Source organism: Mesocricetus auratus, unplaced genomic scaffold (assembly GCF_017639785.1).
Source record: "Mesocricetus auratus isolate SY011 unplaced genomic scaffold, BCM_Maur_2.0 Super-Scaffold_100006, whole genome shotgun sequence".
NCBI lineage: Eukaryota > Metazoa > Chordata > Mammalia > Rodentia > Cricetidae > Mesocricetus > Mesocricetus auratus.
Window position 1 is genome coordinate 44541427 of NW_024429190.1, and position 27688 is coordinate 44569114.

General features: G+C 42.0%; 1 protein-coding gene across 5 annotated transcripts in view; it reads left to right on the top strand.

Annotated features, from left to right (window-relative positions):
• Positions 1–11265, top strand: part of N4bp2 (NEDD4 binding protein 2) — a 63041-nt gene extending 51776 nt beyond the window's left edge. For all 5 annotated transcript variants that reach the window (XM_040747123.1, XM_040747125.1, XM_021229696.2 and 2 more), the window contains 2 exons: positions 6804–6927; positions 7983–11265. In XM_040747123.1, the coding sequence (XP_040603057.1) occupies positions 6804–6927; positions 7983–8028 (170 nt within the window). In that variant the 3' untranslated portion in view covers positions 8029–11265. The remainder of the gene's footprint in view (positions 1–6803; positions 6928–7982) is intronic.
• The last annotated feature ends 16423 nt before the right edge of the window (positions 11266–27688 follow it).

Below are 27688 nucleotides of genomic sequence, written 5' to 3' on the forward strand. Positions count from 1 at the left end.
CTGCCCATTAAAAACATCTTCACTGTATGTGCATATACCTCTGTTCAGTATATACAATTCTTTTCTGTTTTCTCTACCTTATTTTTTAAGGTGGGGTCACTTATTGAACTGGGGACCTTGTTGATTTGCCTGACTGAGTAGGCAGCAAACCCTGTCTTTCCAGTGTTCACATTACACTCAGGCGCCACTCTCTGAGCGCTTATGTGGGTGCTGAATTCAGGTCTTCATGTTTGTGTGACCACTACCGTATCTTTTTTTTTTTATGTGCATTTGTGTTTTACCTGTGTAAGGATATCAGATACCATGGCACTGGAATTACAGACAGTTGTGACCTGACATGTGGGTGCTGGGAATTGAACCCGAGTCCTCTGGAAAAGCAGCCAGTGCTCTTAATTGCTGAGCCATCCATCGTCCATCTCTCCAGCCCCAAAACTTTCTTTCTAGACAGGATTTCTCTGTTAGCCCTCCCTGTCCAGGGCTCTTTATATAGACCACGCTGTCCTTGAACTCACAGAGATCCACTTGCCTTTGCCTCTGAGTAGAATGCTAGGGTTAAAAGGTGTACGTACACACCACACCCTACTGTACCAGTACTTTAAAACAGCTCAGCTATTTCCCCAGCCCCTGAAAAGTAGCTTTTTTCTGAACCATTTGAAAATAAGTTGTATATGTTGTGGTGATTTAACTCTAAATTCCTCAGCAACTATATCTGTTGAGGACAGATTCATTTTCCTATCTAGCCATTACACTCTATTTTTAAGACAGTGAACATCACTAGTAACATTGTCTAACACACAAGCCATATTCTAGTTTTTTCACCTTTTGTGCATTATGTCCTACATAGTTGTACCTTTCCTCTTTCTCTCTGGGATCTAGTCAGGTATAATGTGTCTTAGTTGATTATCCTGAATACTTTGCTATATTATGAAATAGTTTGTCTTATCTTCTTTTTTTCTTCAATGCCATTGACATTTATGTGGGCTCCAAGCTTTGCCCAACATTTCAAATGTGTATAATTATTTCCTTTTCTTTAAACAATTCAGGTTGAATTTAATTTTTTAATACACTACATGGGTAACTAGAGAGGCCACCCTAGGTTACATTGTAAGATATCTTTAAAAACTATATTGGTTACATTGGTAATGTTTCAACAGTTCTTGGTGAATAGATAGAACATATTTATGGCTAGTTTGTCCTAATATTGAAGAGGTTATTGAATGCTTAGGTAAGTGAAGACTTTTGTCAGATGTCTCTGTGAATGAAAATATACCTTTACCTATTGAGCTAATTATTAGTCTTGTGTGGTTGATACTCTGTGACGCTTAACCCACTGTTCTCAGAATATTTTATCTAATGGTTTTAGCATCTGTTGAAGTCCCTTGGCCAAGTAAATTGCTGCATTGGTGGTTGCATGATGGAGTTAAAATGTTTTGTTTGTTTGCTTGTTTTGTTTTTTTCCTCTCTTCACAGAGAAACATTTCTCTGCTTAGCTCTGTTGTCCTGGAACTCTCTCTCTAGACTATGCAAACTCAGAGGCCTGCCTGTCTCTGCCTTCCAAGTGCTAGGATTAAAGGCATGTGTCACCATACCTATCAAGTTACAATTTTTAAAAATTCTGTATTTATTAGCTGAAATTGTTTTATAGATCTTCCTACTCCAGTACTTAATTTTTTTTGTATTTTTATTTATTTTTAAATTTAAATTAGAAACAAGGTTGCTTCACAAGTCAGTTCCAGGTCCCTCTCCGTTTCCCTCCCCTCCTCCCATGCCCTTCTCCCTACCCCCCCCCAATATCCCCTCATTTCCCCAGGGAGGGTGAGGCCCTCCATGGTGGTGTCCATAGTCTGTCATTTCATCCAGGGCAGGGTCTAGACCCTCCCCCAAGAGTTCAGGGTGAGAGTGCATCTCACATTGTTGGATGGGAGTCCAAAGTCCATTTGTATACCCGGGATAAATACTGATCTACTGCCCAAGGCTCAATATATTACCTAGGCCTCCTCACTGACACCCACATTCAGGGGTTCTTGATCAGTCCCATGCTGGATTCCCAGGCATCAGCCTGGGATTCAAGAGCTAAAACCCTTGTCAGGTCAGCTGTTTCTGGGGGGTTAAACCAGCCCAGTCTTAATCCCTTTCCAGTACTTAAATTTTTAAAATTTATTTTATGTGCATGAATGTTTTGCTTGCATGAATTATCTGTACATTATTTGTTTGTCTGGTCAGAAGAGGACGTTGGATCCCCTTGAGTTAGAGTTATGGATAGGTGTGAGCCTGTGTGTGTGTGTGTGTGTGTGTGTGTGTGTGTGTGTGTGTGTGTGTGTGTGTGTGTAACCTGGGTCCTCTGTAAGTACTTGTAGTTTCTGAGCCATCTCTCCAGTCCAGGACCCTGGCACTTTTAAAAATTGGATTCTTGGTGTCAGGAGACGGTGTTGTGTGACACTAGGAAACAGACGTGCTCAACCCAGATAGAGATGGCAGAAAAGCTAACAATACCTTGGTGAATTAGTGAGTTTATTGGGGTTTCTTACAGAGGGATGGATGTGATGGTTTGGATGAGAATGGCCTCCTGTAAGCTCATATATTTGCGTCTCCAACTGGTGGGACTGTTTGGGAAAGATTAGGAGGTGTGGTCTTCCTGGAGGAGGTGTGTCTGTGGGATGGGCTTTGAGGTTTCCAAAGCCCAGACTATTCCTAGTTCGCCTCTGCCTCATACTGTTGGATAATGATGTAAGCCCTCAGCTACTACTTAGCACCATGTCTGTGTCCCCTGTCATGATGGTCACAGACTGTAACCCTCTGGATCTGTGGGCTCCCAATACATTTTCTTCCATAAGTTGTCATGGTTACAGTGTCTCTGCACAGCATGAGAAAAGTAACTATGACAGGGAATGGGTTAGGAGCTACTTCCAAGAGCAAAGCAGACTCTACACTTACACAGTACAGCAGTATTGATAGCTGCCATACTGTACTTTAGATCTCAGAACTCATTCCTATAGTTGAAAATTTATGCCTTTTGACCCACATCATGCTGTTTTTGATTCCCTCTCTTGTTTTGCCTTGAACAACTCTACTGTCTTTCTATGAGTTTCATCTTTCAGATTACACATGTAGGTGACATCATATAGTCTTCTTTCAGTCTGGCTAATTTCACTTAGTGAAATTACCTTCTAGGCCCTTCCTTCCTTCCTTCCTTCCTTCCTTCCTTCCTTCCTTCCTTCCTTCCTTCCTTCCTTCCTTCCTTCCCTCCCTCCCTCCCTCCCTCCCTCCCTCCCTCCCTCCCTCCCTCCCTCCCTCCCTCCCTCCCTCCCTCTCTCCCTCCCGTTCATCCTTCAGTTCCTCCTTTGTGCATGAGTGTGTGTAAAGAGAATACAGTAGATGTATTTAACGTCCATGAAGATGAAGTTCTCATACATGGATGAACTTGTAAGAATGCTATGTAAAAGAAGACCAGAACAAAAAAGTGATGTTTATATGAAATGTCCTTAGAGGCAGAAAGTAGATTAGTGGTTGCTTGGTCTGGAACTAGTAATATAAAGTAACTGCTGACAGGGACCTGGTTTCTTTTTGAGAGTAAGGCGTATTGGAAGCAACAGCGTTGATTGTATAGCTGTATCATTGTGGATATGTTTAAAAAAATGCCAAAACAACAAACACTATTGAATCATAAGGGTTTTTGTCCCTAAGTTGCCCAGACTGGTGGAGCCCAGGTTGACCTTATTCTTGTGAGTGTCTTGCCTCAGCCTCCCAGGTAGCTGCAGCTAAGGATTTCATCACCAGACTCAGCTAGAGGGTAAAGTTTTTAAATAGAGAGTATTATGTTATGTGAATTTTATATCAATAAAAATTTAGAAAAAAGAGAATTCAATAACTTACCTGGGGTAGTATTTATTCACATCCAAGGTGTAAATAAATAGTTTTCTGAAGCCAAATCCATCTTGTGAATGCTTGTGGTAGTGTGTCTGCCACTTACCACCAGATGGCAGGATTGTTGAATAGAACAATCCTGTTGGGGTGAGGAAAGGAATCTGGGGGTATCCTTGCATTAGTTTTAGTCATCATATAAAAGCACTTTCAAATCTGTGGATGAATAGAGATGCGGGGGTCCTGTGTGCCTTATGAGTGAAGTACACACCCACCTGTGAAGTATTTCTGCCCTCAGATAACCAGAAAATCAAGAGTTTGAATGGGACTAGTAATAGAGATTCACGGGGTCAGAGGAACAAGTTAAACATTACAATCAGCATAATAAAGACTGGAAACCTAGGATAAACAGCTCTATTTTTAAAAAAGTAAAAGTATAGAAAAATAAAGGGAAGGAAACCCTTTGGATTTCTAGCTACCTAAAACATACATCAGACTGGCACACCTTTAATCCCAGCACTCAGAAGCAGAGGCAGGCGGGTCTCTTGAGTTTGAGGACACCTGGTCGACAGAGGGAGTTCCAAGTCAGCCAGAGCTGTATAGTAAGACCCTGTTTCAAATAAAACAAGCAGACATATCAAGTGGACATGGTGGCTCGTACCTGTAATCTCAGCACTTGGTAGGGTGAGACAAGAGAATCATCATAAGTTCAAGGCAGCCAGGGCTACAGAGTAAGATCCTATATTAAAAAAAAAAAAAAAAGACTGGGCGATAGTGTTCTATGCCTTTAATCCCAGCACTCAGGAGACAGAGGCAGGCAGATCTCTGTGAGTTCAAGGCCAGCCTGTTCTATAGAGTAAGTTCCAGGACAGACTTCAAAGACACAGAGAACTCCCCAAAACAAACAAAAAACCCAAGTAAATCCATTGAATGAAATGTTATTTCTACCCCAATTTAAAAAAATACATAACTCCATAAACACATTTCAGGCAATTGTGGGAACTGCGATTAATAAGATGAAAATTAAGGTTTTTTTGTTTTTGTTTTTTGTTTTTTCATTCTTGAGACAGAGTCTCTGTGTAGCCCTGGATGGCCCAAACCTCACTGTAGATCAGACTGACCTTGAACTCTTGCTTCTGCCTCCCAGCTGGAGGGATTAAAGGCATGCAACACTGCCTGTCTTGTTATATTTTTTTTTAGAAGAGCTTTTGGGGAATCATTTGAGCATTTGTAGTTTAAAATTGTTAGCAATCTAGGATGTGCTTAAGACTAAGTTAGGCAGTTGTTTCAAAGGTGATAAACATTGGGAGCAGTCTGTAATTTTAGGCAGTGAATATGTGCATTAATAAGACAAGTCTCCTTTGCACTGCTGTGTTTGGAGGTGCGAATCAGCTGAGGAGCATTTTCAGCGCAGCAGTGAACCATTAGAGAGGTGATGGCTGACTGACTTGCCTTCTGAGGAGGCAAAAAGGAAGGTGCATGAGAATGGCGTCAAGAAAACTAAAACGGAAGCTGTCAGCTGCTTTCAAGACAGGCTAACCTCGGACTCATAACCTTCCTGTCCTAAAATTCCAAGGTAGTTGGGCATGGTTGCCATGCAGATAGATCACTGTAAGTTACAAGACAGCCTGGTATCAGTAGTGATTTCCATGCCAGCCAGGGCAATATAGTGAGACCCTGTCTCAAGTCAGTAAGTAAACAAACAAACAAACAAACAAACAAATAAATGTACAAGCCAAGTATTGCCCTGTATATAATGAGACTTGAAAACATTATTTTGGTTCTATTTCATTAAGGTAACTTAATGGACAGAGTGTGAAATGTTTATATATATATATATATATATATATATATATATATATATATATATATATTATACTAAAGATAAAAACTTAGGCTATTTATGAATGAGAAACAAACCTGTTACATTAACTACTTTATTATTAATAGGACTTTTTGGTTTGTTGTTGTTATTCTATTAGAGTTTTTCTACTGTTGATTTCAGAATTTATATATTTACCTTCCCGAGGTCAGATGTGAAGTAGCAACTGCATTCTTTAAAGAGATCCGTATCACTGGGCAGTGGCATTGCATGCCTTTAATCCCAGCACTCAGGAGGCAGAGACCGGTGGATCTCTGAATTTGAGGCCAGCCTGGTCTACAGAGTGAGTTCCAGGACAGCCTCCAAAACAATACAGAGAAACCCTGTCTCGAAAAACCAAAAAAGGAGGGAGAGGGAGAGAAGGGGGTCTCAGAGATCAGTGTTGTTCAGTATTTTTTAAAAAAATCTCTCCTGGGAAGAATTTAAGGATGAGAGTAGATCTGTGCTAAAATTAGATTTGCTAATAGCTCCTGGAAGATAATCTACAAAGCAGTGGCTGTTATTATCTACTTTTCCTAGTGTGAAGAAAACACAGGCACCAAGAAACCAACTAATTTGCCCATGGTCACACAGTTAATTTCTGGCAGAACTTTTAAAAATTTCATTAATAAGGTTGATAGGGAGATTCTGACTCACAAAAATATGTCGTGTAAAGCAAATGTGTCTGAGTCCATGTGTATAGTAAATTTTAGATGTAATTAATATTGCTGTCATACTACTCAGAAAGAGTTGTAGAGAATGGGAATTGCTCTCCTAACTTGAGCCTTGTTAATAGCTTTCTTTCGTGGTACAGCAGTTCACTATGTACTGACTTCAAACTCACCTTGTAACCCTGGCTGTAACCCCTCCAAGTCCATATCCTTTGTCCCTCAGCCTGTGCTATCAAGCATGTGCTGCTAGGCCTAGTCCTTAAGTCTTTCAATGGATCGATTGCTCTGAGGTCTGTGTGCCTTAAAAACAAATTTCCCTTAGGTTTTAAATCACTAGTAATTTCCTATGATTTTGAGTGTGTTGAGAATGTAGGAAATGATTTTGACTGTTCCAATTCCCATTTTAACAGAGTTTAAGCAGAATGGTGGTAAGCCCTATCTTTCTGTGATTACGGGGAGAGGAAACCACAGCCAGGGAGGAGTTGCTCGCATCAAGCCAGCTGTCATTAAATACCTCACAAGCCACAGCTTCAGGTGAGTGCAGACTTCTACTGCAGTGTGTTCAAGCTATTAGGATAGCTACTTCAGCCCAGTTCTGAGTTCAGCCACAAACTGATGGTTAAAGGATAGCTTTTCTTGCTAGATTTATATTGTCTGGTAAATGGGAATTCAAAGGAAAATAGGGTTTTATTAGTAGTCGTCTACTAAGATTTTTCTATCACAAATTTAAAATTATAAAAATGAAATTTCTTTTCATTCCTTCTTAGTGTGCTATCCCACAGAACTAGATAGATGATAGTATTAAGACTTGCTCATTTTGAAAGTCAGAGTGTATCTGTGGGACTTTGGCTGAAATAGTTACAATTTGAATGTGTTTAAACTTTGCAGAAATTCTAAATGAATTATATTTTCTCATAAGTTAAATACATTAATGATTTTATTGACATACTTGAAGTGTCCTTTTCCTTTGTAGTCAGTACTAGAAACTGACAAGGAAAATTCCAGATATAAAGCTTTATTTCTGACCCTAACCCTAACCCCTAACCCGTAACCCCTAACCCTAACCCTTACCCCTAACCCCTAACTCTGAGAATATCAGTCCTTAAATCTCTCCCCTTCCTTCCAGTCTTCCAGTTTCAGTTAGTGTAAGACTTTTGTGTATGCCGTGCAATGGGATATTACTTGATGAAAGTTAGAAGCCTCCTAGGGTTAGTTTTTCAGTTGGGTTTGTTAGAATAGAGCTGTGCCATGTTAATGAGCCATTTAGCTGCTGGTGTGCCTGTTGAAATCGACACAGGGCAGTCAAAAGCCTTGCGTGGTCAGAGGTTTCTCCTCGGTGCATTCTTGATGCATAGAAACAATATCATATACCATCTTATCTTTCATACAGCAGGTTCTTCTATGTGAAGGTCAAATTGAGAATATTTGAAAAATCCTTAATTATATTAACTAGTAATCTAGGGATAGTTCACAGCTTTGGGATTGTTAGTAATAAATATGAAGTATAAGTCATTTAAATTGATTACAAGATGTTTCTTAAATAGTTTGAAATATATACATTTTAAATAACTCTTTTCTCATTTTCACAGGTTCTCTGAAATTAAGCCTGGGTGCTTGAAAGTCATGCTAAAGTAAAATTTAAAAGCCCTTGACTTAGAGGCAAGAAGGTTTATAGGCTGAAATTGGTTTTATCTTCAGTAATTCAGTCAATTCTACTGTCAAATGTGTCTTATTAGGAATATAAAACAAGAAAAATGTAAATGTTTTTCCAAATTCAAGGAAAGTTTACCGGATCAAATGCCAATCTACTACTTTTAAAACATTAAAAAGACTTTTTATTGATTACAAAAATTTCTTTTAAAAAAATTATCACCTGCAGTTTAAAAGTCTTAAGTACTCTAGTTTGTTTTTAGGAAAAACTCCAAAACAACAAAACTGCTGCCTTTGTATTTACCGTTTCACATTTAGAAAAGTCCTGTAGATGTCTATCAGGGGCAGCATGCTTTGAAACTGGATTCCTGGCTCTCGGAGGACTGTGTTAAAAGTAGTAAAGGAGGAAGGTGATCAGCAGAACACCGGATTCTTTCTGCTTTCGAAGCCCATCGAAGAGTTGCTTGACTTTGCTGTAGTGTGCGACGGGTGCGCACACTCTTGTCCTTTTCTCTGTCACTCTGATCTTGATCCCTCCCCTCCTGGGCTGTTCTGAGCCGTGCATATCTGGGAGGAAAGCCGAGTCTGAGACTGACTTGTAGTCTCGTAGCTTCTACAGATAGTAGACATTTCAGAGAAGGAGAAATCCTTACAGGACTGCTTGTGGAGCTGTCTGTGAGCAGCTCCACACAATGCTAAGTGGCTGGTTTATACTTGAGACATCATTTCTAAGCTATTCTAAATAAAAACCCTATTGACTTAAGTGTGAAAACATTTTTTGGTATAACTGTAAAGAAATTCTTGTAATTAGGAAGATTTTTTACCTTTATTTTGAAAAGGAGCCAGCTTTTTGAAAGAAAAGTCTCATTGACTTCTGTTGGGCTAGTGTCCTGTTAGTATGTAAATTCTCGTTTCCTTTATACAGACTTGTATGGTGAAGTGTAATTTTTCTATGAGACAATAGTTAAAATAAATTTAACTTTGGATATACAGAGTATTTTCAACATATACAGTGTTTGGAAACAATTATGTTGCTTTTTGTTTAGCTTACAAAATCACCTTCATCAGGAATGTGGCATTGCCCTGACAGAATGAGCTCCCAAAGAGCAGACATGGTAATGGGAATAAAACTCAACACACGTTCTTACATCTTGTGAATCATGCTTTTAAAAGATGAGCCTTACCATTGAATTTTATCTCCATAAAAACAAAAATCTGTGTTTATTACCTACAAATGGTTAATGATTACTGATATTCAAGTATTTATATTTTTAGACTTGTAATAATTTGTTTTAAAAATTGCAGTAGTGTATCACACTTTTTGGTAATGCTCAGAAGTGAAATATATAAGAATTCCCTTTTACAAGTTAGTGCAAAAACCATAATTAGTAGTTAATGAAGTAAACTTATTTCTGTTCTCAAGTTAATACAGTTTTAAACCTGGAATAATTGGAGTGTGTGCAGCTGCATACTCATTTTCTGTGTTTTATATTTTTTCACCCTTTTAAAAAAAGTCACATTTGAGTACTCCAGATAGACTTACTATATTACTGTGATTATAATTAATAAGGGAGCAATGAGAAGAAGTACAAGTGTGACTCGTTGTGGTTGGAGGCCAAGGGAAAACAGCTGTTCTGATGCTGTGCATGGCCTGAGTCTGAGAAGTCTCATAGTAACCTAGTACAGACCTTGAAGTCGGCCACAAACTCAAAATCATTCTGCCTTATAATCTTTAACGCTGAGATAATAGGTGTGCTTTGCCATGTTTGGCTTCATATTCCTCAATTACTATCTATAAATATACAGAGTTTGAACATTCTATATGTTTATAGTTCCCAGATTCCTCTCCACCTCCTGTCTGGTATTGTTTAAGCAGGTACAATTATGAAAGAACACCCTCTGATCTTTTTTTGCCAATCTCTAAACCGCATGTCCCAGCCAGAGGTAGAGAGACTTTGGGGATCATCAGATAGACAGTTTTCTTCTGCCCACTTCTAAATTTTGTATATCAGAGGTAAAGATGGCTTAGAAATGACCCAGGTTAGAACTCTGTAAACCTAGTATTTTAAAAGTGTAGCATTTCTTAAAAAAAAAAAAAAAAAAAGGAAGATCTCAGTAGCAGTTATACACATCTAACAGTCTTGTCATTGGTACCAACTCAGTGAAGAAAGAACTGACAGGGACTCCACAGTGAGAGCACGGGGCCAGAGCTCTCATGACCGTTTGCAGTTCCTTTCCTGGTTCCTGTGAGGCAACTTGAGCGTGTTTCAGACATTCATTAGCTGTTTATATGTTGCTGTTACTTACGAGTTGAGGTTTTCTTCTGTTTATTAGTTGTTTTTCAGTATCATCCATAATACAGAGTGGAAACTCGGGCTGAAATCATTTGTATTCTAACATATATAGAAAAGAAAAGCTTCCAGTTCCTCTGGGTGGATTCTGTCCATTGCTTTGGTCTTTTTCTCTTTAAATTGAAGTATTCGCTTTAGAAGGACATGTGTAATGACAAAGTTATTTCTGAGCTGGCAATTGGAGACTTTTGAAACTTAAGAAATTGCTCTGACAATGTTTTAACTGCTCTCAAGAAAATGTATGAAATGGACAAAAATAATGTGTGCTGTTTTTTCTGAGTGCTTTTCCATTGTGCAATGAAGTGATGTTTGATAATGCTCTGTGCTGTGCTAAATGTTTCTTATACTTAATTACTTGTAAAGAAAACAGATTTAAATGTCTGTGTGGCCAAAACCAAGTGCCATTTATAAGGAAAAGTAAGTTGATGTAGAATGTATGTTAATGGTGCTTATTTTTAAGGTGTAATTTAAGTTTACAGTATTACTTGATGCCTCTTTACAGAAGGGAATAGAGAAGCAAGGCTAGAACATCTGTGTCCTAACACCTCATGACCTCAGTTTGGTGTTGATGAAGTTCCTTCATTGTGTTCTTCACGGTCAAGCAGTTGACTTCGTGATGAACCTGTTTTTATTGTTGAGTTTACCCCAGATGTCTCATTAATGTGCCACATTGCAGCTAGCAGTTGAAGAATAGATTATAAGCTGCTCAGACAGTATATTAGAAGCAACTGTTTTATTTGTACTATAAAAATGTGATTTTTGCTGTCAACTCTATACTTTTTTATTGAAAATGTTTATAACTTTGCTTTTAAAATTTCTTACGAAACATTTGCAAATTACACACTTAATTTAATAAAATGCTTTAGTCACAGTCCAGTGTGAGGAAATCCTTCGTTTGATGTGGTAGCTTCAGTGACTTAAGTATTAAAGAGTATTTTTGCATGTGTCATAAAGTTTCCATTTCTATACAAGTGTGCCTGCTTGTGTTGCTTTTGTAAGTGGGTTCCCGTTTGGCCCAGAGAAGCAGCTCAGCCTTCTCTCTTCACAACCTGCATCTGATTGACATCAAGATTAGGAGTTATTATGTATGCCTGTTAGGAACACAGATAATACTCTAACATCAGCTTTATTCAGCTCAAAAAAGCAGAATAATTTGTCAATTATCAAAGATGTTAAGATATTTACTGAATGAATATTTATTGAGCACTTGTTACTGAAGATACAGTGCAAGACCGCTTCTACCCACAGGGGTCTTATGGTCTCACCCATATATTTGGCTGACGATCTCCATGAGTTCAAGGTTAGCCTGTCTGCACAGCTCTTTCCAGAACACACAGAGTTGTGGTGACACCCTGTCTCAAACAAGATGGTAGGGGTGGCTGGTTAGCATGTATAAAAATCTCCCATTTACGAAGTTGCCTTTGTCCTTTATCCAAAGAAAGCCGGTATTTAGGGGGCACCAAGTACTATGGGCAGAACACAGTGGCTCATTTCTCTCTTGCTGTTAGACGTCAGAGACAGAGATCTAGGACTGATGGGTGCTCTTTTCCATGAGGCTTTTTGGAGGATTTAAGGTCCTTTTGGATTTCTGTCACAGCCAGGCCTCTAACCACTTCATTTTGGTAGAAGGACAGGAAAGTAGCAGTAGGCAGGGCCAGCACTATGAAAGGTCCTTTTTGGAAGCTGCTGTAGGGCATTTCTGTTTGCATCTTATTAGCCAGAACATAGTGAAGTCATCACATGTGCCTACAAGAAAGACTGGGAAGTTAGGTATTTCAGATGGGCCTGTACTCAGCTAAGTTTTGAGCATTGTCTTGAAAGAAAGAAAATCAATGTGAGGGGGATGAAGAGCAGTCTCTGCCTTACCATTTTTGCTTTGATTTATAAAAGTGGAGAAATTAGTTCTTGATTGATAATCTTCAAATACTAAAGAGAACTAAGAAGGGGACCCATAATGTTACCTGTTCTGATTTTAAATACTTAAGTGATTTTAGTATTTAATATGTGTGAGAAAATGGATTTAGGGTTCATAATTTAGGTGTTTACAGGATCACTTTTGGGTTGACAACTTAGTTGTAGCAACTAGGTGAGACCTATAGGTTATTTCTTGCGATAATAATGCTTAGTTAATTCATTTGCATATTACCTTATGCCTGCCCTGTTAATTACATCCATGTCTAGAATCTCAATATTTAATGCATGTGATTTGCAACAAGTAGAACAGGCTAGGAGACAGAACTCTTACCTCTGTCTGAGGGCTCAGAGGCTGCTTATGAAGAAGGGACTGTGGAGGTCTAATGGACATAGCTTGGTAGATGGCGGGTGAACTTAACAGTTCTCCTGCTTAAAATGTCTAACTAAATGTCTTTCTATAAGAAATGTTGAAACATTTCTAAGTCCATATCTTAGTCTTTATGTGATTTCACAGACTTTGTACCTTGCCTTTGCTGAGGTTCTAGAGTACTCACGGTAACCTCAGCTTCTTCCATTTGTTAGAAATTATTTAGTTTTAATAGCTAAAGGAACACTAATTATTTAATATTACTGAAGTTTCACAATATAAGCATATTCATTACATAAGGGATGGAGCAGTGCATGTGAGCCATCAATGGTCTGTCTCCTGGCAGCTGCAGGCTGTGGAGTGGCCACTTATTTATAAGCTATTGTAAGGTAGTACTGAATACACTTTCCCAGAGCATCAGATAGTCTTATAAACAAGATGTGAAAACATGTCTAAGAAACCCACTTGCTTTTGAACACCTTGTCTTTAGGTATGTCTGTTAATGGTCTAAGTAGTGAAGTTCTGTTAGGAATGACATTCTAAAGTGTCCACATTTTTAAAAGAAATCTGCGAAATTGAGGATACCCTCTAAAGAGAAAAGTATTAATAGCCTTTATCTGTGGGAACAAGTCCTGCTCGCAGCACGAGGGGACCTTTGGGGACTGCAGCTGAGTAGTCTTCATTAGGAGAGGAAATAAGATACGTGGCTCTCAGTTCATGCTCCTTGAAGGGCATTTAAGGCTAATCATGTTTCTGGTATTGCTACACCAGCCTGACCTGTCTAATATGAGATATATGCATGTTTTGTGCATACTTGGACTGCCACGTTGGGGGACTTGGGAAAACTACAACTTGCGAGTGAAAGCAGTAACACTTTTTTACATCTGCTCACGGCCCAGGCATTATTCCTTACAGCCTCCTGGGGTGGGAAGACAAAAGTATTTCATTTATTCTCGTCCCTTCAAGGGTAAGGTCCTTTAGGATGCTAGTTTAACAGGGTGTCTCTTATCAGCCCCCAGTGTTCTGGGCCTTGTCTTCGGTCTCATGCCCCAAGCTCAGTTTGCAAAAGGTGCTTTCACCTGGCTTTGGCATAACCCTAACAACTGCCAACTAGTTGAGACAGAATCTCCCTTTACTGCCCAGCTCTTGAGAGGCAGAGGCCGGAGCACCATGAATTTGGAGTTACCCTTGGCAGTAAAGGGAGATTCTGTCTCAAAACCAAAATCAGTTTGGGCATAAGTTAGTAACTGATGAAGATGGCGTGGGCATGGATTATGCTATAATGTCTACTTTGAGTACACTTAGTATACAGACACTTGTTGGTTGTGGTGGGAATTTTGTTGGTTTTGGTTTGTCCTGTCTTGTGAGACATCATCTCACTAGATACCCCAGGCTTGTTCCTCCCATTTCAGCCTTCCAATGTATGGGAACTGCAGATATGTCCCACTATGTCCAAATGGAAACTATTAATTGGCTTTTAAGGTAGTGGGCTTATCTCTGGGAATGCGTTCTTGAGCATGGCAAAATTGGCCTACCTGGTGACTACCACCTCTGCCAAATCTAAGATGGGGCAAGAGGAAGAAAGCTGCTAAGGCATCACCACCACAGCTGTTCCTCAGCCTTCCCAGAGTGGGCACCAGAAAGCTTAGTGGAACACCCACATAGCTCTACTGCAAGACTTCTCAGCACAGTGATCAACAGCAACAGGTAGGTGCTCTGTGCCTAACTTGCAGACCGTGGGAGGGTCTGTTCTGCATGGAGAGTTGTGTCTACAAGCCCTACAGTACAGAAAGCGCGTTAGAAGTGGAGCAGGACCGTGTCGGTGTTGGCTACACTGGTAAGACTTGTCAAACGATGCGGTAGAAGTAAGATTGACTGGGGGCTGTTGTTCGTCTCTTTAGTCCCAGCGACTTGGGGGGGGGGTCTTAGGGGAAGTTCTTGAGCCCACAAGTTCAAGATCAGTCTGTACAGCAAGGCGCAGAAAACCACAAGAGTCTGGTTTTAGTAGTTACTTTGGCTGCTGTGATGAAATTCCTGACAGAAGCAACCTAAGGAAGAAGGAAGGGCGTTTGGCTCCCAGTTTGAAGGTACAGTTCACCGTCACGGGGAAGGTGTGGCACTGGGGGGGCGTGGCCTCTGCATCCACAGTGAAGAAGCAGGAAGGGGGAAGGCCGGTGCTCAACACATTGGTTTTATTTAGTCGGGGCCTCAGCCCATGGGAGGGGCTCCCCACAATAAAGGTGACTCTAGCCCCCTCACACACAGACATTCCCAGAAGTGGTCTTTCCATGGTAATAGCCATCAGGCTGACAATGGAGCTAGAGCATGGCAACTGGGAAATACGGAAGTGTGCCAGGGAGCCAGGTGAGTTCACAGTGGCAAGCCCAGAATGGGGGGGGCAGGAGAATCAGGAATTCAAGCCCCTCTTTGCCTCGAGGAGTTTAAGGTCTCAAGCAAAAATATTCAAGAAAGCAGCCTCATTCCAGGATATATTTAATCTTCCTCCTAGTAGCATCATTTTATCCAGTAGCAAATGATACACATTATTACTTGGTGTAGCTTTTTTTCTTTTTGGTTTTTTAAGACAGGCTTTCTCATCTAGGAGCCAGTCCTGGAACTCCCTCTGTAGACCGGGTTATCCTCAGACTCTCACAGATGCACCTGTTTCTTCTCACAAGTGCTGGGATAAAGGCATGTGCCACCACGCCCAGCTTGATATAGCTTTTTTTGTGTGTACATTAAAACAAAAATGGGCATGTTAGGAAGAATTGTAAAATTTACTTTGATTTCTAGTGTAAAGAGTAAGACTTTTAAAAGAAAATTACTGTTCCGTTTGGCGGTGGTGGCACACGCCTTTAATTCCAGCACTTGAGAAACAGAGGCAGGAGAATCTCTGAGTTCTACTCTGCCTTGGAATACAAGAATAAACAAACAAACAAAAACCCCCAAAACCCTATGCCCCACCCCCCAAGCCCAAAACAAAAGAAACAAACAAAAACAAAAATTTTCCTTCAGAGTAGTGGTTCTTAAGGTCTACACACAAGAACTATAGAATGTTTTGTTCAAAGTGCAGACTTCTGCCTTCAAGATTGGGCCCTGAATTCTAAGTAAACTTGCCAGACATTTAAGATGAACAGACCCCTCCAAAGACTTCCCCCGTGGCTCCTGCCTGGTCCTGGAGTCTGTACCCTTTTATGTTTACATGCATAGTCCTCAGGACAATTCAGGGTGGGAAGAAACTGAGGTGCAAAGGTTAGCACCTTGTCCAGAATGTGCTGGAGCCAGGATTCAAGTTGAGACAGACAGGCTCAAAGCCTGCTTGGGGCACCTCAGCATTGGTCTGAAGTTATTGGGACTTGTAATTAGTTAAGGGGAAACTGGGATTCAACTACATGCTGTTAACAAGACGTACTGGCCTCATGGGTTTCCCTAACTAGTCTCAAGACTGTTGTTTCCACTTGTTTCTTAACATTTTCCACCTCTGTCCACTTCCAAGTTCAAATCTCCCATTTGCGTGCATGTACACACACACACACACACACACACACACATGCGCGCGCCCACGCCCACGCACTCACGCGCACACGCACGCGAGTGCACAAAAGGAGGAATGTCTTCCTTTGTTTCCACCTTTCTTTTTTAGACAGGGTCTCATTGACCCCGAAGCTCACTGTCTTAGCTAGGCTGGCTGGCCAGAAAATTCCTAGGATGCCCCGTCTCTGCTCCCAGAGCTTGGGTTATAGGCAGTGTTAGATTAGGATGGATAGCAACAAGGAGATTAAAGAAGAGACTGACTTCTTTTTTTTTTTATAGTTTTTGTTGATGTTCATTTATTTTTATTGTTGTTGTTTGCATGGTCTTTCCCTGTTGGGTCTGAGTCACCTTTACCATTTTATTTTATTTTATTTTTTGTTATGTATATGGAATTTTATTTTATTTTTTTCTGGATATATAAACATCCTAGTAATATTTTATTTTATTTAGAAGCCATTTGTCCTTTAATCGGGACAATGAAGGGCAGAGGGGGCTTGTGGGGTTTATAGGGTAAAAAGGGAACTCTGGGGCTGGAAGAGTCCTCCTGCTAGTCTCTTATCTTGCAGTCTCAACCTGCAGCAGAGGTTTGATCTCACCAGAAGTTTCCAGGATCCTAATAGCCTGAAGGTGTTAGCAGTAAGTCAACTTTCCTGGCCTAACTTTCTCAGTCCAGCTGAGCTTTTAGGTCACTAACCCTTCAGGCATGCACACCCGTGCTTGGCGGTCATGGGTCCTGGGAATGCAAACTTAGGCCCTCATGCTTGCACAACAAGCATCTTACCCATTGGGCCATCTCTCCAGTCTCTCACATTTTCAAGTCTTGGGTTCTATTAAGGTAATGCCAAGAATGTGCCTAAGGTATAAACTTCATGTTTTGATGTACACACCATTAAATGTGTGCATTATAAACGCATTTGTTTGCTCGCCACCCCAACCAAGCTAATTAGCATATCCATCACTCTTCACAGTTACCTCCTGACCTGAGACAAAAACAGCTTAAAACAAAGTCTAGCAGGTCTTTGTTCCTATCATTACACACCCCAATCCCTTTGAATGAACCTCAAAGTTCAAAGCCAGATCAGAGCATGTTTACCCTAATATTGTGGGCTGTTAGCTTCCCTGTCTTGTTAAACTGACCAACCCTAAGTTAGGGAGCCCTCAGAGAGCCTCAAATGCCCAGCCCTCTCGGACTTCAGCTCCTGGAGTTCCTGCCTTGCAGATAGTCTTAAAATGCCTTGCTGTGCTGTGTTTCCCCACCCCTAACGAAAGCCTTTCTTAACTGACTGACTCGGCTCTGTCTGAAGATTTCCTCTGATGTTGCACTTAAGGGGTTTTTTTTTTTTTTCCTGCCTTTTGAATTGCCCAGAAAAGCCCAACTTCCCTTCTATCTGGTCATTGCAGAAAAGCCCAACTTCCTCTTCTGTCTGTTCATTGCCCAGAAAGGCCCAACTTTCTCTTCTGTCTGTTCGGAGCGTGATTTCCCTGATGCTTTGAGCTTCCATACTGCTGCTGGTCCCCCATGCAGCTGGGGTTGTGTGGGAACACCAGACCTTGAGCAGAGACCCACTTCCCCTTCTGCCTGGGAGTAGGCAGCTGTAAGACAATGTTTAGTAAAAACATGTTTACTAAAAATGATACAATAAATTCCTGGGAAAGGCCTTCCCACGGAAACCGCCCTGACCTCGACCTTGTCCAAAGACTAACCGCACCTTCAAAAAAACCCACACACATCCACCTCTGGTGTCAGAGCAGAACCAGCCAGGGGAGAGGAGAGAGCAGAGGCTTCTCTGGTGGGAGCCTTTCTTAGGAGGTTTTCTTGAACCTTTTTGGAGCCTGTTTAAAGTTCTCTTTATATCATTGAACGAGTCTCTGTGTTATCAATACCCGACACCCTCCGCACGTTCTCGGACACAGGCCACAGAGCAGACGTGACAATTGGAGGTCCCACTGAGATTGTGAAAGTGAGGTAAGTGGACGGGGTTAAGAAACTATGGGGAATAGTTCCGGGAAGCTAGAATCATTGCAGTATCAACTAAAAAAGTTACTTAAAGAACATGGGACTGCAGTCAAGTCTAAAACCCTAGAAGGCTTTCTAAAATCGATCGAACGAGCCAGTCCATGGTTCATTACTGGGGGAAGCTTAAATATTCCAGATTGGGAGGAGGTTCGCCGTGATCTTCATAGACTTTTACGAAAAGAGGGATCTGAGTCCTTGCCCCCTACGACATTCTCCTTATGGAGATTAGTGAGGGGAGCACTTTTGACAGATAAGGTTCGTCACCACCAGGTAGTTCAGGACACAAAAGAGGCTTTTTTAGAGTTACAAGAGACTGAGACTCAAGCCTCCTTGAGTTCAGGGGCAGAGAGTGATGATGAAGAGACCGTGATTGAAACTAGAGGCTCCATTGTTAGTGAGGATGAGGAGGAGTCTCTTAGTAACAACAAAAAAACGGGTAGACATCTCCGGGCGCGACCCAAAAAGAAGGACTCCGGTCAGAATCGGTTATATCCTTCTCTATCAGACCTAGAAAATGAAAGTAGCTCAGACACAGACTCGTCACAGTCTGAAAAGGAACGGTTACTTGCTGAGATCGCGGCCCTTAAAAAAGAACTAAAAAAGATTCTAATTAAGGAAAGACAGGACAGGGAGAGAAACCCTTCCCCATACTCTGAAAAAAGGGACTCCTCCTATGAGATAACCCAGTCCTTCTCAGACCTGGAGGCAAGACCCAGAGGAGGGGTCCAATGCTGCCCTGTGGTGGCCCCAGTAATGGAAGTTACAGATCCAAACAATTCTGGACAGGTCATTCGGCATCATAACCCTTTAAATTTTAAGGATATAAAACAACTTAAAGAGGCAACTTTAAATTATGGAGCACAGGCTCCCTTTACACTTTCCTTAATGGAATCTTTTGCGTCTCTTAATTTGACACCTGGCGATTGGCAGCAGCTTTGCAGAGCAGCTCTGTCGGGGGGAGATTATTTGATTTGGAGAGGTGAGTTTCAGGAAAGATGCAGCCAGACAGCCCAAAGGAATGCACAGGCCGGACAGCCCCAGAGAAATGTGGAGATGCTTACCGGAAGTGGTCAATACGCCACCATTCAGCAGCAAATGCAATATGACATCGCAGTCTATGCCCAAGTGGCAGCAGCGGCCCAAGGGGCTTGGAAAGCATTGCCTTCCAAGGGAGGAGGGGATCATCTGTCCAAAGTCCTTCAAGGACCTTCCGAACCTTTTCAAGACTTCGTAGACCGTCTCAGTCAGGTAGCAGAAAGAATATTTGGGGGCATTGGGCCTGCGATGCCAGTCATCAAGTAGATGGCATTTGAAAACGCAAATAAGTATTGTAAGGAAGCCCTTCGCCCCTATCGCAATAAAAGTCTAAATGACTATATCCGGATCTGTAGGGACATTGATGGGAACTTCATCCAGGGCCAAGTGTTAGCTGCTGCTATTCGGCCCCAAGTGGGGAAAGAAAGACCTACTCTGGGAGGGAGAAAAACATGTTTTAGCTGCGGTAGGGAGGGACACTTCCGTAGAGAGTGCCCTCAAAATAGTACTGCGGGTCTCAAGAGACCTGGTTTATGCCCCCGTTGTCGAAGGGGATATCATTGGGCCAATAACTGCTACTCTAAAACTGACCGGGAGGGAAATTTCCTTCCTGCTAATAATAATCAGGGAAACGGGAGGAGGGCCCCGCCCCAGGGCCCCAAAACGAATGTGTACGGGGCAATGACCCCTGCTCTGGGCAGTGGCAGGACTCATTTTCTCCCCCAGAGCAACCCCTTCATATCTCAGACCTCCTTAGAGCCACCTCGGGGAGTGCAGGATTGGACCTCGCTCCCTCCGCCCGGGCAATCCTAACACCAGAAATGGGGATCCAGGCCCTCCCTACTGGGGTGCATGGGCCATTGCCCCCAGGCACGGTCGGACTACTCTTGGGACGGTCCAGTACTATTCTTCGAGGCCAGGCTGGACTGACAGCCTCAAACAATACAGAGAAACCCTGACTCAAAAAAAAAAAATTTTTTTTTGGTAACAGTAAAAGAGGTACTGGTATTAAGTAAAGAAAAAGAAAAAGACAAAGGTATATGGAATGGAAAATTTTGTTTACATTTAAGTTCTATTTTGTGAGTCATCTCTAAAAACTTTTGGCCAAAAGCCTGGCCTCTCTACCTTGCATCTACAGAGTTACAAGGAGTAGGTACGGCTGTACCCCATGACTGTAGCTCAAATGGAGGAATGATAAAAACATATAGGACTTTTTAACCTTTTTAGTTCAAGGATTGGCTGGAGTTCTTTTACATAGATTTCAATTAAGGAAGCTTCATTGCAACAGACTAATCACGACCTAGGGAAAAAGGATGACTGAAAGATGCATGTATGTTCTGAATGTATGGTGTGGCCACACCGGTATGTATGAAATGTGATTGTGAATGCGTGAGTGTGAACTGCTTATATGATTAAAAGGATACTTAAATCCCTTCAAAAATAGTTAAGAAGCTACCTAGATTGCGTTAAATATAGCCAAAAGGAACATCCAGCCAGTCTGTTAATGTTTTAACAGAAAAATTTAAGATACAAATGAGGCCTTGTCAGCTAGTGAGAGTTCTACAGGTTAGATTGGGAAAGACTGCTCACAGACTTCAAATAATTTTCAAAAGTTATTTAGTAAGCCCAATTTACCTAGATAGTTAACCAAGGAGGGTAGACAAATCCTTCTACTGTTATGGTCCAGCTTCAACAGTTCAAAAAAGAAAACTTTTTTAGAAAATAAAAAAGGGGGAATAATGCCCCCAGTCCCCACATGACTCATCAAATAATACACTCCTCATTTAAAAATTTTATAATGTGAATGCCAGTGAGCTTCAGACAGATTCTGGCATAATGGAACTTGAGCAACCATTGCTCAGGTCAAATGGAGACATCCATACACTAGACAGTGGAGAAGACCCTAATTTGGGGTCGAGGGCATGTTTGTGTTTTCTTGCAGGAAAAGAATAAAGCTTCGGCAACTGTCAGACCATTTAGTGAGATGCATGGAGCAGAGAAAAACTGGACCTGAGACCATGGGAGCCTACCTAAGCCAGTTTGAGTGAGATCTCCTAAATCAGTGTTCCTGACCCTTGATGTCATCGAATCTACAGCCCAAGAAAGAAAGAAAACAGTCAGTTCGAGATTTCCAGTTTCTCAACAGACCTGCTGCATCAACCTTCCGGACCCATGAGTTTTCATCGTAAAGCCAACAGAGAAAAAAGGACCCATTTAAAGCATTTGGACATTGGTATGGACTATGATGAGTGGCAAAAGCCTCTTTTCAGTATTTGAACAGGACATGGTCACTTGAAATATCAGACTTGATGGTTCCTATTTCTGGAATCACGACTAGGCCAGTGTATTTTTCTGGAGAAATGCAACTTGTCCTAATGTGACAACTATTGTTCATATTTTTCATAATGCTACATGTGTAACATCAATGATTGTGCCCAATGTATCTGTGCAAGTGCACTTTCTAAATGCTTTCCTGACCAGATCTTGAAACGATTGTAAACTTTATCAAATTGTAAATGTAAATCACATGCGGGTTACCCTTGTAACAGAATGTAAATCATGTGCATGTTACCCTTGTAACAGATGAAGGCTGGTAGAATGTTATGGCCCAGATCTGGTGATGGGTATGGTGATGGAGAGGCGCTATGTCAATGGGGGTCCTGGAAATGGTGGCAGTGGCGGTAGGCATTCTGGCTTTATGCCGAGCTCAAACGTGCCTTGTTCCAGAGACAAGAGATCCGTAACCAAGTATTGCTAGCTTAGCCCATGGCAATCCCGATAGCCATGAAGGTTGGTTACAGATGATTTAAGGTTGGGGTATCTCCGATGACGGGCAACCTGTGGGGAAGACCCCTCCCACCTAAAACAGGGGTTCAAGGTCCCCCAAAGACGGGAAAGGGAGGGTGACCCTACTTGACCTAAGCCAGGAGTGCCTCATTTGAAAATAAAAAGGGGTGAATTGTGGGAACACCAGACCTTGAGCAGAGACCCACTTCCCCTTCTGCCTGGGAGTAGGCAGCTGTAAGACAATGTTTAGTAAAAACATGTTTACTAAAAATGATACAATAAGTTCCTGGGAAAGGCCTTCCCACGGAAACCGCCCTGACCTCGACCTTGTCCAAAGACTAACCGCACCTTCAAAAAAACCCACACACATCCACCTCTGGTGTCAGAGCAGAACCATCCAAGGGAGAGGAGAGAGCAGAAGTTTCTCTGGTGGGAGCTTTTCTTAGGAAGTTTTTCGTGAACCTTTTTGGAGCCTGTTTAAAGTTTTCTTTATATCATTGAACGAGTCTCTGTGTTGTCAATACCCGACACCCTCCGCACGTTCTCGGACATAGGCCGCGCAGCAGACGTGACAGGGTTGACTTAAAATGGCATGGCTTTGATTTCCTCCTCCTCCTCCTTTGGGAAGCTGCTGAGATTTACAGCTTCCAGCTCTGGAGGTTTCCCCCTAAATGCTAATAAAAGTGTTCTTAAGCTTGGGCTTCTGTTTGAGTCCATTCTTAAATTATTTAATTAATGAGACAATACCCCAGGAAGGGACTCTATTCTGTGATATCATCTGCTTAGTGTCCAATAACAGGAGCGATTCAAGGTGCTGTATGTCTAGGGCTGAAGTGGCTGGCTGAAATACGGGTTGGGCAAGGAGTCAAGTGGGATACAGGAAACAAAAGTCGAGTCTTGGAGACAAAGAGCAGCTTCAGAAAGTCAGAATCCGAAGGAAAGTGGAAGGAGGCGGAGAAGGAGAGAATTTCCAAGTTTGAAATATTAGCAACAAGGACACTTCTGTTCCCCAACAGTTTGATTTGTGGCATAGCCCAGAGATGGCTGTCATCAGAGTAGAGAAGGTCAGAGGACTAATAGCAGATTTCTGGGTCAACCACTCTACACACATTATCCAGGAAGGTGACAGGCAGCATGGTCGACTGTGAGATTGAAAGCCTGCTGTGAGGATGGGTGAATTAAAAATGTTTTCTTCATCGTACGGTCCCAATCTTTCACACTGATTGGATCTGACTCAATGCAGTGCCGCTCAGAGGAAGGGCTTTGATAGGATCATTCTTTACTCTGCTGTTTTGTGCTTACTGCAGAGAGAGGAGATGGATAGAGTGACCAGAGGAGCTGAAAGGATCATGGGAAACAGATGTGCTCCAGGTCTTTCTGAATCATTTTGCAGTGGGACTTCACTGTTTGACGGTCCTTCTTTCCTGTTTGTTTTCCCATCTGAATTTATGAAAAATCAATAAAATGTACTTTTAAAAGGATAGAGCCGGTAGACTGGCCCAGTGTATAAAGATGCTTTCTGACCCATAATGCAAGCCTGGTGACCTGAGTTTGATTTCTGAGACCCACTTAGAGGTGGAAGGAGAGAGCCAACTCCACAGAGTGTCCTCTGATCTTCACACGTGGGCCACTGTCTCTCACATCACACGCATACACGATTTAAAAGATGATGCACATCTTCAGTGCTTCAGTTTTACTACAAATAGAAAATCTGAGGATTCATCTGACTGCCCTTCGTCTCTTCGCTAAGATTTGAAATTGGTTGAATCTGCATAGGAAGAAGAATCTGCATAGCCAGACATGGTGGCACACGCCTTTAATCCCAGCACTCGGAAGGCAGAGGCAGATCTCTGAGTTTGAGACCAGCCTGGTTTACGAGAGTTAGTTCCAGGACAGCCTTCAAAACAAAACAAAAAACAAACAAACAAAACGAACTCACTAGCTTTTTAGGCTCAGGGACAGTTTTGCTCTATTTTCCCTGTTATTAGTATGTGGGACATTCCACAGCATACATGTGGGGACCAGAGGACAGCTTTTGTGTGTGGGTTCTCTCCTGCCTTGCCGAGTCAGTGGCTATCCATTCTGATTACCCCAGGCTAGCCCACTGTCTTTGTGCTGCTGTACGGTTCTCCCACCTACACTTCCCATCACAAGTAGGGGTTCTGGGATTACAGGTGTCAGCCACCACAAATGACTTTTTGTGGGTTCCAGGGACTGAACTCAGGTCACCAGACTTAGGCAGTAAGCATTTTTACCCACTCAGCCCTGATCTGTTTTCTCCTTGGGAAAATAATTTTCTAGCAGTTGCTAGCACTTAGGAATCCGTTTTTTAAAAGTGCCTTATTAATTTTGTATTATACTCAAGGAATTACTAGCTAGAATTTCTGAATATAGTGCCAACACATATGCACATGCAAAAAAAAAAAGGCAGACACAAAAGACTACTCATAATGTGATCCTATTTTAAAGACAGGAAATATGGGAGCAGGAGTCTGGAGAAATGGCTCAGTGGTTAAGAACATCTGCTCTTCTTTCTGAGAACCAGAGTTAAAGTCCCAGCACCCACATCAGGCAGCTCACAGTTGTTTGTAACTCCAGTTCCAGGAAATACAATGCCTCTGGCTTCTCCAGGCACCTACACTCATGCACACACCCATATGCATACATACACATCAAACATTTAAAATTAATAAAAATAAATCTTTAAAAAACCAGAAAATATGCCTGGTGGTGGTAGCATAGGCTTTTAATCCCAGCACTTGAGAGGCAGAGAGGCAGGCCAATCTCTGTGAGTTTGAAGTTAGCCTAGTCTACAAAGTGAGTTCCAGGATAGCCAAGAATACACAGAGAAACCCTGTCTCCCAAAACCAAAAACCAAACCAAACCAAACAATAACAATAACAAAACCCACAAACAAAAAAGTCCAGAAAATACGTAGGTCACTTTGTATACTTAGGTAAGTACATCGTGTGTGTGTGTGTGTGTGTGTGTGTGTGTGTGTGTGTGTGTGTGTATACAGTTTGAACACACACACAGAGTGAACAGAATAGATTCTGGGCCCTAATGACAGCTTCAGAAGTGTCATGTTAAGAAAGTTAAAAAGAGTAGCTTGGGTTGGGTTGTGGTGGCTCACACCTTTTATCCCAGCACTCAGGAGGAAGACGCAGGTGGATTGCTGAATGTTCAAGGACAACCTGTTCTACAAAGTGAGTTCCTGGACAGCCAGGGCTACAAAGAGAAACCCTGTCTCAACCGCCCCTCCCCATACAAAAAAAGTGTAACTTGGCTGGAGAGTTGGCTGAGCAGTAAGAGGGAATACTGCTTTGAGAGGACCAGAGTTTGGTTCCCAGCACCCAAGTCAGGCAGTTCACAATTTCCATTAACTCTAGCTCCAGAGGGGTCTGGAATGCAGTGGTCTCTGCAGCCTCCTATACTCCTGTGACGTGCACACACAGATACAGACAGGACACGGATATGGACACGTACACGTGTCCTTTACAGAGTCTGTCTGATCAGCATTTGTGCTCCTTGGTGGCCTTACATGAAGCACTTGTGCTCTGTGTAACAATGGGTATGGACAGAGTGCTTTGTTCATTCCGCCCTCGGCACAGCCTTCCTCTTTCACACGTTCTCATCTCTTGTGGATAGCCCAAAGTTTCTCTTTCTATATTTCTTACATCTCTGCCTTTTCCTTTGCATTTGTCTCTCTGTGGAGCACAATCCCAGGTCTTTTGGTTACAAACCTTCTATATTGAGTTCTGTAACTCTTTCGTTTGCATTTACCCTGTCTGATAATAAGCCAACAGCGAGGTGGCGCTATAGATAGAAAGCAATCGGTACCAATGTCAGAGGAGGAAGGAAACTGTGAACACTTCCAGGGTGATAATTTTTCTGAAGACTTTAAGAAACAACTGTGGGGGACATCTGAGTGGGTCAGAGGTGGAGGTTATTCCAATTTCATTGCCTGAACAGTTATTTTGTAAATGATTTATATAGTTTTCAAAGCTATATGCATTCTAAAAAGTAGGTACAGTTAATGCTTATTTTTTACATATAAAAATATACTAAAATTATCTAGTATGCAAATCATGTATATTTTTCTGAAATAATTATATTTATTTATGTGTGTGTGTGAGAGAGAGAGACAGAGAGAGGGGGGGTTTCTCTGTGTAACCCTGGATGTCCTGGAACATACTCTGTAGACCAGGTGGGTCTTGAACTCAGAGATCTGCTTGCCTCTGCCTCCCAAGCGCTGGGATTAAAGCTGTGTGGCAGTGCATATCAGAAAGTCTAGCTGTTGGCCCAAGGCCTTAGCCCACACCATCTTCCAGAACTCCCATACCTGGGTGCCCAGGGTAGCCAGACTTTCCTTACAACATGGGACCTGGAAGAAGATGTGAGAAGGTGGCAGAATTGTTTTCTCTCACATGGTCACACAGTTAGTGCCACATTCTCTCTGCAATGATGGGGGCTGACTTCCAGGTCCCAGAAGAGGGCAGCTGGATTCCACATACTTGATGGAATGTGCTTGAACAGGACACATGGTGATTGATGCTAGACTGGAAGCTCCTGTAGATCTGGATGGGTTCACTTGAGGACATTGCAGGGTGCATTCCTGTTAAGTAAACAAGCATAGCAAAGTCCAAAAAATGTACCCAGTGCTATTTTGTGAAACAATCCAGGGCAACTCTGATAAATACGTGTTTTCATGATTTTAAAAAGAGGTTGAACGGTCTGTAGAGGTAATGGCATGGTAGGTAACATGGGCTGAGGGTGTCCACAGGCCAGAGGACAGGCTGGGCTTGGAGGTGAGAGGACGCTGTTTAGCATTCTCCTCTTTCCTTCCACTCTGGGGTCCTGGGCGTTAGGCTTTCGTGACAAATACTTATGCTCACTGAGTCACTTATTGTCCCCTTCCTTTATTTCTTAAGATAGGGTCTCGTGTAGCCCAGGCTTGCCTCACACTCGTTGTCTAGCCAAGAACAGCCTTGAATTTTGGTCTTCCTGCGTTTACCTCCTGAGGGATGGATTAGAGGCATGCCCACCACATCTAGTTTATGGGTACTGTGCATCAAACCCAGGCTTTCATGCATGCCATGAAAGCTAAACCTCTACTTCCCAGGCTTTAGCTCTTCTTAGGCTGTCTTGGACCCTTTGGCATCCCTCCAAGCCTCAGAGCTAGGGCATGTTGTCATAATGATGGGGACAGTTTACATGTAACCTAATCAGAAAAGCAATTTAGTGTTATCTGATCAAATCTGGGTTTAGCTTCAGATTATCTCTTAGATATAGATGGAGATTAGGGGTAGGATTCTGTGTCTCCCAAAGTCCATCTGTGGATATCCTAACCGAATTTTAGAATGTGATCCTAACTGAGGCAAGGTTACTCCAGGGCACTGTGAGCTCCATGGGGGAGCTTGGACCACACACTAAATGTCTTGCCCATCTTCCTATGATTTTCTCAGCACTAACTGTCTCGTCTCCCATTATTTTCCTTCCCTTTCATCTTTGTTCATTCCTCCTTCCCTTTCTCCAGAAATAAGAACAAGAAATGCAAAGCACAGATTTGAGCTATCAGCTTCTTCACTTATCTGTGATTACAAAAGCAATAAACGATTGTGAGGTAAAACACTGAATAAT